Below are 13,508 nucleotides of genomic sequence, written 5' to 3' on the forward strand. Positions count from 1 at the left end.
AAACTCACCTCTCCTCTAAAAAGTCTTCCATTGTATATAGCACTCTGCTCAGATTACTCTTCCATAGTTTGAAACACAAGCATATGATCACTTGTCACTCAGTTTCCTCTCAGAAGGCAAGGTCTTAGAGGGCAGGGATCATATGCCTTCTTTTTCTACTACACTCTGTACACACTGGGTGCTCAAGACATGCTATGGTAAGAGGTGACTATTAAATAAACATTGTGGATTTCAAAGATCAAAATAGATATGGACTAAGTATTTCAAAGTATGACTTCATTTCATATATTTCATATTTGTGAACTAAAGAATTTTATGAATGAATAGATAACTTTTAAATATCAAAATTTACCATTTTGAATAGACTTACATTGAAAAAAATTTGTTTTCTTGATATTACCTTAAATGTAATTTAATTTTTCTTCTCTGATCAATAGAGCATGCATATCCTTAGAAGCTCCCTGAGGTAGCTGTTTGGGCTATTTATCTAATATACCCCAATAGTAAAGCTACTTTATTGCTATACTTTTATAAGTTTTTATTCTTTTTTTTTTTTGGCGGTGGGGAGTCCCTCCTTAGAAGAGTGTAATTCCTACTTCAACAATTTCTCTTCCTTTTAATTATCTGTGAGCTCGATAACCTAACAAATCTGTTAGAAAAATTATGTAAAATAATATTATGGAGACACATCAAGTCCTAAAGTGCTAAAGGAATGCAGAGGCCACACCTATAAGGTTAAGGATCTAAGGAGAAAGAAATAGCCCTATTTTGGTCCCTGAGGAACCTTTTCTTTATTACTCCCTGGATCTTGGTCTTACTGCAGATTGAGAGACTGGTCAAGAGAGAACTCTAAAGAGGTGAAATATTACCCTCCTTTCCTATCATATTCTAAACTCTAAACTCCTCTCTTGATACACCATCCAACATTTCATTTACATCATGTGCTGAAACTGTTTCAACACTTAGCAAATGTTTTCAACATTTCTACTATGCTGATCTTGTTACATGAATGCTCTTCAATTAACTGCCCAAAACAAAACAAAAGCAAAAAGAAAAAAAAAAAAAAAAAAAAAAAAAAAAAAAAAAAAAAAAAAAAAAAAAAAAACAAAACAAAACAAAACCCTTTAGTATTAAAAGCATTGCTTAAAAAGAAAATTAGTTGAGTTGAATTTTATTAATAATATTAAATTTACTCAATACCCTGAGCCAGACGTTCTCATTTTAACATAGGAAAAAAACAAACAAACAAAAAACACAGGATAGAAATGCTATATAATTTCGTACTGGATACAAATGTATTACATCATTCTAGAATTTCCTGGAACCACCAAGAAAGAAATCAAGTTAACAGCATGCCCATAATTAAATTATGAAAGAACAAAGAACAAGTGTTCTTTGTTTATGCACTCAACTTCAGTAACTATCTCGAAAGTATAAAAAAGAAGAGAAAATTCCTAAAGTAACTCTCACACATAGTGCTCTGAATGGAAAAAGACATGTCAATTGGACAGTTTAATCCATTCAACTAATGAAGGATTTCTTCCTACCAATATACATCATGAAATGAGTGCTTTTAACAATGTGCAGTTTAGAATGTTTGCTTTGTCAACCAGTTGATCACAAGCTTTATACACTGTAATAACTGAGTCCAATATCACACATTTTTATAATCAAATTTCTTCTTTTGCTCAGAACATTGAATTTTTTTCCCATGAGGATTTTCAAAGTAAATGTCCCTAGCTCCAAAAAAATAACATCTTAACTTAGTTTTTTCTAAATAGTTTACAACATAATTATTATTAGGCTGTAATCCTATACTTTAACAGTGGATGCTATTACATAATAAGATAGGCTGCATTCAGAAAATTCCCCAGTGTTCCAGGTGAGTGTCAGGAAAGTGAAATAATGCTCTGCTGTGAATCAAGAAAACTGTTCACTTTCTATACACTTGAAAAAATTGTGCAAGCACTCTCTACTTGCTTGCAAAATTAAAAATAACTCCCTGACACAAGCACACACCACACCACTTCCCATGTGGTTCCCTTCAGAAAATCATGGTCTCTGACCCAAACTGGAACTTCCCGAAATCTGACCACCCCTCCCCTTCTCTCACTGTCCACACAACCTATTTTTAAACTTTCTTTGCTTCTTCAAAACACAGGCTCTAACATCTAACCTATCAATTTTATTTCTCAGTTCCCACTCATTTATAAGCCACTTAAATTATTTTCAAGTCATTAAGTAGCCTCCCTCTTGGTAAATTCACCCTAACACTCTCTCCCTCAGTAATTTTAATTACCCTGTCTCAACATCTGGAGCTATTGTTCATTCTCTTTGCTCCCTTGTGCCTGAAAAGCTCTTTTCCTTGGTTTCCAGGTAGCAAACCAGCCTAGTTTTCAGCCTGTCCTCTGGCTGCTCTTCCTTCTCTGCCTGATTGCATAATGTGACGTTCCTCATGGGTTATTCTACGAGCTCTCCTTATTTTCATTCTGCAAATCGCCCTGGGTCAGATGTATACTGTCATGACATCATTACAACTGATGAGAGCTGCCTCCCAAATCCCTCTCTCCATCCTAGATCTCTAGCTGGGGTGCCAAGTCTGTATGTTCAACTGCCTCCCCACAGCTCCACTTGGAATGTGTCACCCTATCTCAAATAACATAATGAAGCCAGCAAACAAGATACATGGTTTCCACAACTGAAATGCCTGTTCCCTCGCTCTGTTTCCACCTTTACTTCTAATTCAAGCCACTATCATTTCTTATCTGGATTGCTATAAGAGTTTCTGAATAGGTCTCCTTACTGGTCTCGCCACCTTTCACTCAGTTCATTTTCACATTGCCACCAGAGTAATACTGATATGATACTAGCACCAAGGTCCTTCCAAGTCAGGTACGTTTCAAAGGCTCCCTGTTGCCCTCATGATAATGTCTAAGGCTTCCTCACATGGCTAACAGAGCTTTAATGTCTGCTCACTCTTGCACAGTCTTCTAAGCCATATTCAATCCCACTAGTAGTGCCCATTAAATTACTCAACTTACTGTAGCACTCTAGACCTCCATGCATCATATTACTTCAGCTTTGACCAGAGACCCTGACATTCCTCTCACCCACTCATCCTTCAGTTTCATCTTAGATGCCACTTCTTCCTTGAGGCTCTTGACATCTCTCACTCAAAACACTGGGTTAAGTGTCCTCATGGTGCCCCAATTTACTTCTTTCACAGCACTTTTCATACTGTAATTATTCATTGCTTACTTCCCTAGGAGACTGTAGCCTTCTTGAGGACCATGTCTCATTCATCACTGCATTTCTAGTTCCTAGTGCCAAAGCTGAAGGAGTACTGTTATCGGTTTTATACATTCTTGGGTCAAAATTCAAATTCTTTACTGTTCAGCCAAACTGCTCCAAAAATATCTTCAAATCATCACTTTTTTCACTGCTGTTTCTGTTCCTATTTTCCATTTCTTTCATTCATTTATTTACAAACATTTCACTTTATCAGAATTTTTAATTTCTTTCTTGTCAAAATATTTGTTTTAGTATTTTATTATAAACCCATTTTATATTACTTCTATGACTAGAAATAGTATTTTAACATTATTAAAAGTGAACTCCAAAGACTGTGGGTTATATTTTTTCCTAAAGATTAGCAATGAACAATTCTAGAACTTGTTTCTTAAAACAGTGGTGATATTAATCATTTTAGAAATACCAAATTAAACCTGTGCCTATCATTATTTTAGTGTTTTTTAACTAACTTATTCTTGACAATCTTCCTATGAGTTGTGTACTATTTCCCATTCTTTAAGATGAGCAATCTGAACCACGGTAAGGTGAAGTAACTTGCCCATGAATACATTCCCTGTAGGTAGCAGACCCAGGGTCAAGCCAGGAAACCCGGTTCCACTACCCACATTGCTTTCCATCACTGTCTGTCATCCAGAACCCTTGTATGGTTATGACAACAACGTTTGTCTGCAATTTAGTCCTTAAGCAATGGTATTCTACTGAGCCTGGGGAGACTAAAGCAACGTTAGTTTAGATTTGCATTGTGCTAGGGCAAACGAAAGGCCTCAAGGTGCCCAAAAAGAACAGGTAATAACATCATAGTCTGATTTTTATGATAGTAATTTTTCATTCCTAACTATCCTGCTCTTCCATAATAATTCACTCTGTGATCTACACCGCTGCCTTCCTCTTGCCTCCTTTGCCCTACTGCTGCCCATGACTAGGCAGTCCATGACTGCCCTGAGCCATGTCACATCTCTGAGCCTTTGCTCACACTGTTTTCTCTGCTCTGAACACCTTTCTTCCTGCTCAGGAGAACTCCTAAAACTCTTGTCTTCCTTGACTTAATTCACTCAACATCTCCTCTAGGAAGTAGTCTCTGCTTCCCTGGGGAGGCACTGACCAGTCCCCTTCTCTTGTGTAAGCAGCTTTTTGTAGGAAAGAGCTATTTGCAGGAGGTTCTTTTTGTCTTGTCACTTTAGCAAAACTATACTTTAATTAACCTCTGGCCCAAGCACACCTTTCACATCTTTAGATCACACAATACTTTGCCTAACCTGTTGGTTCTCTTCTTAGATCAAAGAAATAGAAAGGAAGAATAATTAACAGATGATCAGATCTTTCCCCCAGCTTTCCCTTCAGTAACCTCCAGAGCAAACTGTGTGAAAGAGATAACATCTAAAGAAATATCACAAGGAGTCGACAAGTCTGCAGGCAACGAGAGATGTCAATAAATAGGACTCCCTATCTCAATGATTAACTAAGATTACTTCCCCTTTTTCCCTTAAAAAACTTTCATGGCCAAGCAGAATCTTCAGAGTTAGTTCTGGGACAGGAGTCTGCCTTCTCCCCAGATGCCAGCCTTCTGATTAAAGCTTTCCATTCCTACCAGCACTTGTCTCTCAAGTATTGACTTTTTGAGCAGCGAGCAGCCAGACCTGAGTTCGGTAGCACTCGGACTCTCCTCTGCATGGATCTCTCAGCTCACCATCACATGTTTTCGTGTTTAACACATGATATTGTGGACTCCATTCAGCCATGTGGCCACAACACCTCACACAGTACATGCCTCATAGTCACTATTCAGAACACTTTGGTTCTCAAAGTTACACTGCTGTCAAACAGAAACCAATAGTAAAGAATACAGTATAATTAATCTAACATTGAAAATAATCATCTTAAAACTTTATGCACTGGAGAAAGATTTGACCACCTAATTTCTTTTGTTCTCTATCTCCCAGTATCATGGTAACCTAGCAATGGACCAATAAGGACTATTCTTCTTGCACTGTAATATGCAGAGTAAGAAACTAAGAAACTACTGTGTAAGCACTTATTCATCTTGGCTTCTTTCAAAAGAAAAGACCTAAAATAGGCAGAAGAGACCACCCATAAAAGGAAATTGTAGGCTTTGTCCCACAAAGCAGACTCATTCTGGATGAATGAGACTGGTCCCTTCTGTGATCTTCTACCATTTGGCAACTACCTCTGAGATGGCAGGACTCCCAAGGCACAACACTGCCCACTTACAAAATCTCATGAGCCGCTTCAGCACATGTTTATTATATCCACATACTTTCCCTGCCCAACATAGTGAGTTCTCATTTGTACCTTATCTAAGTTTCTTACCTATCCTGATTTTACCTTTCAATCTTAAACCTAACCTTGTTTTTCCTCCTCTTCATTTCTAGCTGTTATCTTCCCTGATACATCCTATTCATTTTACTTATCTATTTTCCTCTATTTTGAATAGTTTCCATCATCTCCTTCGACTTCTAGCTTTAAGCCTATTCTAAACATTATTATTCTTTAAAAAATTCCTTTTAATTTTTTGTTAGCACTGCTGTTCCATCACCCACAACTCTCTTGCAGAGAAATAAACTTTCAAAATGATCCGTAACAAGCAAGACTGGAGTATTGAGAACCCTGAGGAGTCTACAGTCCGGAGAAGATAGATCCTTTCTGACCCCCAGCTGTCCCTGCCTTAGCTTTTTAGGCACCACAGAAAGTCCATCTTAAGCATGGCTTTTTAGAGAACCTTCCTCCTGGAAGCAAGAGAAGTTGTTCCTGGGCTCTAAGCCTCAGCCGAATGTTACTTTTAATTTTCTGGTACTTGATAGTTATACAATAATGTTGACACTGAGGCAAAAAAATGGGCATTTGAAACCACAAGTGTGACAAGACAGCCAAGATCTTTGCATTCTAGTGAGGAGAGAACAGAACACATAGTTTGGGAGGGTGACTACCAGTTTGGGGGAATTGAGCTGAAGTGTGTGTGGCTACCAGAAACAGTGGGTCAGAGAAGGTCCCTCTGAGGGGATAACATCACAACTGACTTTAAAGAATAAGAAGGAGCCAATTATGCAAGAGGCAGAAGGAGAATGTCCCAAGGCCAAGGGAACAGCAAGTACAGAAGGCAAAGTGGCAGAGTTTGGCCTGTTTGATGAGCAGAAAAGTCTTTCCCTTCCACCAGTCATTTGTTAAACGCTGTCAGAGAATCATGCTCCTTTCCTCCTGGGTACTTCTCTTGGGTTATAACGTATTCATTAATATTATGTTTTGGCTACTGTCTACCACTCCCAATAAATTGTAGCAAATATTTGATTTCCTAACATGTGCCTGGCACTGGGGACCCAAGACCAGCACAGGACCTGGCATATAGAAGGCAAGTATGTATTGAATGAATGCTGCTAAGAAAAAATGCAGCATACAAACTGTATATGTAATAGATCCTAAAAATAACTTGGACATGGAAACACACGTGTATATAAAGACAGAAGGAAATATACCAAAGTATTAAATATGGTTGTCCTTTGATTGTGTATGTTTTATACAATAAGCATGCCTTTTTTTGGGCATATATTTAAAGTTTATTCGATTCAATGAAACACGGAAAAGAAAATAAAAAGAAGTGAATGGGCCTCAGCTCTAGTTTATGAGCTGTATGGGAAAACCAGATGAACACCATTTATAGTTCATTTTCAGGATGCTCATTTTTCACTATGTTTGGCTACCAATGTTTTTTAGGTTGCTTTGGTAAGCCCCATACAAAGCAGCTTCCTTGTCCCACACTGGGCACCACTGGGCTGGCAACTTCCACAAAGCGTATACCAGGGTACATTCGCCCAGGCTCCCCCAGCGGGGCACAAACACCCCCCACACAAGGCATCACCAGCCTAGAGAACAGAAGGCAACCCCTCCCCCAGGGCACAGCACCAGACTAGCAGCATCCCCAGACACAGGGGGCACTCAAGGGCAAGCCGTCCCCACCAGCACCGGGTCCCGCTCCTGTTCCAAGTTGGCTCAGTCCTGGAAACACCCTACAGACTTTTGCTAGGGACACAGCTTGGCCCGGGGTAAACCCCGGCCAAGCCCACCACCCCTCACCGCTCAGTGCCCACCACCAAGCAAGCCTTCTCCTCGGCCACTACGTGTTCTCCACCCCGGTGGGTCCCCGCACAGCAAGACCCAGGACATTCCGGCCACGCCTTCAACCCTAACTCCGCACGACCCCGGGTGGATCCAGCTTCGCGCCTCCGCCCCGAGCCAACAAGCAAAGCTCCCCCGGCCCTCGGTTCTGGCCTGCCTGCTCCCCGACCCACTCCAGTTCGCCGCCAGGGCGCACACTCTCTCCAGGCTCCTACCGGAGAATATGGGCAACGGGAGCACTAAGGACAGCAAAAGAATCCCGCCGCAGCACCAAGGAAAAGGGGGACTCTCTGGGAGGCCGGGAGGCGCCCGGCGAGGCGCGCAGGACGCCGTCATTTTCGGGAAAATCAGCGGGAAGCCCGAGACCAAACCAGGAGAGAACTTTTAGATAGAGTTCAGTTACAGGACGCAATAATCCCCGGATTCACAGTGTCAAGTGCGGTCACGCAGGTGGGCGTGGCCTAGAACGCTGCAGAGCGAAGGAGAGGGCCTTGCGGGGCCAATGGGCGGGCTGCAGGGTGGGGCCTCGGCGCCCGGGGCGGCCCTCTGGCCTGGAGAGGCGGGGCGAGGCCCTTGCGCGGGGCTAACCCTCCCGGTGGGCGGGGAGCTTTGCGCCTCCTGCTTGGACCCGGACTGTCTCTGACTCCTCAGTCTGCAGACCTGAAGGCGAGCCGCGGCGGCTTGTGGGATATGGCTGGCTCACCGCCTCTACGTAAACAGACTGTTACCACCCTACGCGGGAAGGGTGGAAAGGAGTCAAGGGCTGGTGCGGTCATCACTGTCCCTTTTCCGGAAAGCTGGACTAAAGAATCAAGCGCATCGACCCGAAAATAGAAACCTAGAGCCCAGCCAGTGGGTCACTGTGGGGCAGACACCCCTCAGGACTCCACTTTGGACCTGGGGCACTCCATATGGTCCGACACCTGGACCCTTGCTCAATCTTTAGCATTAGTCAGGCATAATTCGGGACAATAGTTGAGGTTTCCGTGGTTGAGCCTCTGCTTCTGAAGCCTCTCATGGCCTGATTTCAAAATCAGGAAAGGTTTGGTCATTGCTCTCCCAACTGCTAAAGTCAATTAGCCTTCTCTGTGTTCCCAGGAAAGGACCCCTGGGAAGGTAAATTGTTAACACCGGACCATTAGCATAATGGGTTCCAACGCTACAGGGCCTTTGTCCTTGAGCCACTAAATGTTTTATTGAAGATGAAATATACATGCATGAAAAAGGCAAGGACGGGGGTGCATTAAGTGCCAAATTTCTTGGAAGCAGTAAATGTCAGAGTTGGGAGGGGTAGGAATTGGTCAGCTGAAGTGGATAAGGGGGAGAGCTTTTCTGTTGAAACGATCTTGCAAACAATGCTGGAAAATTAACAATGAGCAAGATTTATTTGTAGAATTGTAAGTAAACCTGTATGACTACTAAAAGAAATATAAAAGTAACCTGACTGGTATTAAAGAGCAAACAAAGGAAGTTGACATTTTCTTCTTATTAGTTGGCAAAGAATAAGAAGGTCAACCAATGTAAGTAAACATATTTGGGGAACCAGTACCCTCAAATTTTAGTATTTAACATAACTTTTCTGTATGTCAAAAGTTTTAAAATGGACATGACTTTTAAACCACCAGTTCCATTTAGAGTTTATCCCAAAGAAATCATCAGAGCTGTGAGCAAAGCTGTATAGTTTCGCAAAAAAAATTTAAATCCATGTGTCTAGAAAATATATTAAGGATTTTATGGTAGGTAGTTTATTGTTTAAAAAAAAATCAATGTGAGAAACTATGATAAATTCCTGAGTGGAAAAAGCAGACTCCAAATCAGTGTGTACTTTTTTTCATTCCTTTTATTAAAACAAAAGTAGCATATTGATACACACAAAAAAGAGATTAGTTGGAAATATACCAAAATTAACCAATAGTTGATAGGATTATGCATATTTAATTTTCTTTGTGCTTTTCAGCTTTCTATACTGACACTATGTTACCTTTGGAATCAGGTAAAGAAAAAAATTTATTTACATCCAACCTATATTTCAATTGCTATTTCATTCATAGAATGGTGGGAATAGAACCTGTATCACACAGAGTTAAGATATGAGAGGATGGTGAGGAAATGGAAATTCTCCGTATAAACTTCAAATGCATCATCTGGAATTACAAAACTTTATATATATATTTTTTAATTTTTAAAATTTTTATTGGACTATAGTTGATTTATAATTTTGTGTTAGTTTCTGCTGTACAGCAAAGTGAATCAGTTATACATATACATATATCCACTCTTTTTTAGATTCTTTTCCCATATAGGTCATTACAGAGTATTGGGTAGAGTTCCCTGTACTATACAGTAGGTCCTTATTAGTTAACTATTTTATGTATAGTAGTATGTATATGTCAATCCCAACCTGCCAATTTATCCCTTTCCCCCTTTCCCCCCGGTAACCATGTTTGTTTCTTACATCTGTGACTCTATTTCTGTTTTGTAAATAAGTTCATTTGTACCATTTTTTTAGATTCCAGATATAAGCGATATCATATATTTGTCTTTCTCTGTCTGACTTACTTCACTCAGTATGACAATCTCTAGGTTCATCCATGTTGCTGCAAATGGCATTATTTCATTCTTTTTTATGGCTGAGTAATATTCCATTGTACCACATCTTCTTTATCCGTTCCTCTGTCAATGGACATTTAGGCTGCTTCCAACAAAACTTTATATATTTTTAAACAATTTTATATGTGAGACGTACTAAAGCTATTCTGGGATGAACAAACCATGGAATTTCCTCTTCCTCCCAGACCAATACAATTTTTTGAATTCTTGGCAGAGCATATAAAACACAAAGTGTGGATGTGATGTATAAAATACACACCTTAGTACTGGGGGTTATAAAATCCATAATTTTATAATTAAGGGGACAGTGAAAGGAAATGCAATGAGGGGGAATTATCATTTCTTTTAATTCTTTCAGTTATGAAGGACTGATATAACAGAAATATTCTGTGGCTCACTGTTGGCGTTTACTTATGAAAACAGAATTTATTTCTTCTGCAACTATCTGTACATAATATTGTATGTCAACTATAACATAATAAGCTGAAAAAAACCTTTCCCATTTATTTTTGGGCTTGAAAGTAAGGTTTTACTTTTTTTTTTTTTTTCTCATGAGAAAATTTAAAAGGGAAGGGAAAGAAGTAGGCTAGTTTTTGCTACATTAGATTCAAGGATTGGGGTTCTGCTGGAACTTTGTTTCAGTGAAATTTCTGTACCTGGGGCTCATCAAATCATCCCAAATATAATTGAAGAGTTTCACATAGATTTCTTTAACTTATTTTGATTTGACCCAACTGAGGCTCCATTTGAAACGTTCTAAGTCTTGTTCTCTATTTTTCTGGACAAGTTCCATGAGGCAGGGATAGTTTTCTTGCTGTATCTCCAGTGCTGAGACAGTTCTAGACCTACACTAGGTGCATAATAAATACGCATTAAATACTGAATGAAATAAATGGGCGTTGCTGTCAAGTGCATTTAACATGTTTCTGCCAATCCTCCCCCAGTGCAGATTTACCAAATGCTGGGAAGATCCTGAGAGATTTTGATTTTAGTAATTTTAGCCACTAGGAACAAAGCAGGATTTGTCTCTGAAAGGAATGTCTCCGAAAGGATTTGTCTACAACTGTCTGCAGAGAAAACTTTCCTAAATCAGACATGGCAAGCTGACCTATGAAGTGGATCTACTGTCTAACCCTTAACCTTGAGATCATTTTAGTGACTGAGTTCAAAGGGAGAGTATTGACTGTGAACTTCCTAAGGTGCTGAGAGGAATAGAACTCAAGAGTCGAGGCTGAGTGAAGTAGGGGCTTAAACACTAGTGGTTCCTCCAACTCTCCCTAAAGATTTTGTCAAGCTGCCAGCGATAAAATGAGGAGAGAATGGAGAATATGATTGTTTGTAGACCAGGTTTTGAGCTATGTAGTAGCTCTCCTGTAAGCTTTAGGAATGGCGGTAAGGTGGACGGAGGTGTCTGTGGATGTCATTAAACCTAGGGGGACTTCATTGAATAAAACAATGTTAGATGATCCGTTGCCTCCTAAATTGGTATATTTACATTTTGCTTTTCAGAGGTGAGGGTAGCAGCATGAAGGGGCCTGTGAATGTTCTTAGAAGAGGCTTTCACCTGTCATGGTGCTTTACAGGTTAGGTGTTTGTGAAAACCTGAAAGAGAATGGCTAAACAGAGGATAGTTAAGCCACCTTTTTGAGGCTGGTCCTGGGAGCTCTGCCACCTCTACTTGCACCTGGTAGGCACCTGCCAGCAGATTGACCTTACTTGGCTGTTACCTCAAGAGCATTACTGTGGTGCCACTTCCAACACAGGGATTCTGAACCCAGTCAAGTACAGAAAGGAAGGCATTTCTCATAAGGATCACATATTCATTTTGTTGCCTCTTGGCTTTTGAAATCTTTACACAGTAAATATATTACAAACCATATTCTACAAGTTGATTTGCGAAGATAAAATCTCTTATTCCTTTCTTATTATAATGCTGAGACAAATTACATTTAAACATCATGTACTTTTACATCTCACATTTAACTGTACAAAAAGGCAAGTGAAACAAAACAATATTAGAATGTTAGCACTAGGAATAGCTTTGGAGATCAATTGGTCCAGCCCCTGCTTTTCAGATGAAATATATAAGGTCAGAAGTGAACAGAAGTGCTCAGTAATACAAGTTAGGCAATATAGTATTTTACCCATAATTAGTAATGTGAAGGAAAAAAATGTTGCCTGCTATTCCAGTTCTGCAAGGATTAAGCCATTAGCTACTGCAGTTGCTCATGGACAGTGCACCCCGAGGGGAATTCAAGATGGAGAAAAACAGGAAGTATGCTGTGCTTTGGATATATAGGTCCCTAGATAGTTAAGATGCATATCTAAGGAAAAATATCTTTCATACTTAGAAAAGCAATAAAATCATTAACTTGAGATGTCTGTTCTTTGGGATTAGCAGTAATCTTTTGATGTTCAACTACATGTCTGCTTTTTTTTTCCAGCAAAAAATTCATGTATATCCTGACTGCTGCCTTACCTCCTCAGAGCCATTCCTCAGAGCTGAGAGACTGTTTCCTGGGCTGTAGTCCTCAGAAAGGTCCCAGAATAAAACTTAACTCACAACTTTTACCTTGTGAGTTTTTCTTTCAGTGGACAGTATATACATTATTACATAGTATATATATAGTTAATATATACATAATTTAAACATATATTTCCCATAGATAACTGATGTTTAGAGAAACGCACAGATTTCTTGCAGTTAGAAAGTCACACACATCAAATATTTTTTAATCACATTGTTCACTGACATACTCCATTCTGGGGGGGAAAAAAGATATGAGAATTTTTTTCTTGTGATGGGAAATTTTGATTCTAAGAATGGTTGATTCCCAAGCAATTGATTTCTGTTCTCCTTTAAAATTTACTTCCTCAGAAACCCAAGAAATAATAGAGATTGCTAAAATTTTAGCTAAGCAAAACATTGAGCAACTTTTCATATTTTCAGGGGCTACTTGTCTTTCTTTTTTGTTTTGTTGACATAGGTGTATGTCCTTTGCCTGTATTTTGTGAGGTGAGCAGCAGTTGTCTTTGAATTTTTAAGTCTCAAGCCATTTACCCTTGCCTGTGATATAAGTTGCAATTTTTTCTTTCATTTTTCTTTGCTTATACTGTTTTATTTTTCTATATTGTATGATTTTAAATTGAAAGTCAAGTTGATGTCCAGTTCACTCTTTACATTTATCAAGGTAAATGTGGAAGAATATACTTTAAAACCCAGAATTACACAGAAATTAGCAGTAGTCTTATACAAATCTATTGTTAAATATCCAGAAAGATTTGATATTTTTTAGAGATCATTAGAGTGGCCGATAATATTATACCAAATAAAGTTTTGATCTATAAGGATGTGGATGCATTAAAGATTCCAGGGCTACTTATTTAGAAGGTGTCAGTACATGTTTATTGTAGGGGAATAAAATGTGCCACCTGGAAATGTCTCATTGGCATGAGGA

The 13,508-nt window shown here is 39.3% G+C and overlaps 1 protein-coding gene across 1 annotated transcript in view; it reads right to left on the minus strand.

Moving 5' to 3' along the window:
• LOC118881084 (membrane cofactor protein-like) overlaps positions 1-7,859 on the minus strand; it is a 30,058-nt gene extending 22,199 nt beyond the window's left edge. The window contains exon 1 of the mRNA XM_036825560.1: positions 7,656-7,859. Coding sequence (XP_036681455.1) covers positions 7,656-7,776 — 121 coding nt within the window. The 5' untranslated portion in view covers positions 7,777-7,859. The remainder of the gene's footprint in view (positions 1-7,655) is intronic.
• Between the last annotated feature and the right edge of the window lie 5,649 nt (positions 7,860-13,508).

This window comes from Balaenoptera musculus, chromosome 1, assembly GCF_009873245.2.
Source record: "Balaenoptera musculus isolate JJ_BM4_2016_0621 chromosome 1, mBalMus1.pri.v3, whole genome shotgun sequence".
NCBI classification, from domain to species: Eukaryota; Metazoa; Chordata; class Mammalia; order Artiodactyla; family Balaenopteridae; genus Balaenoptera; species Balaenoptera musculus.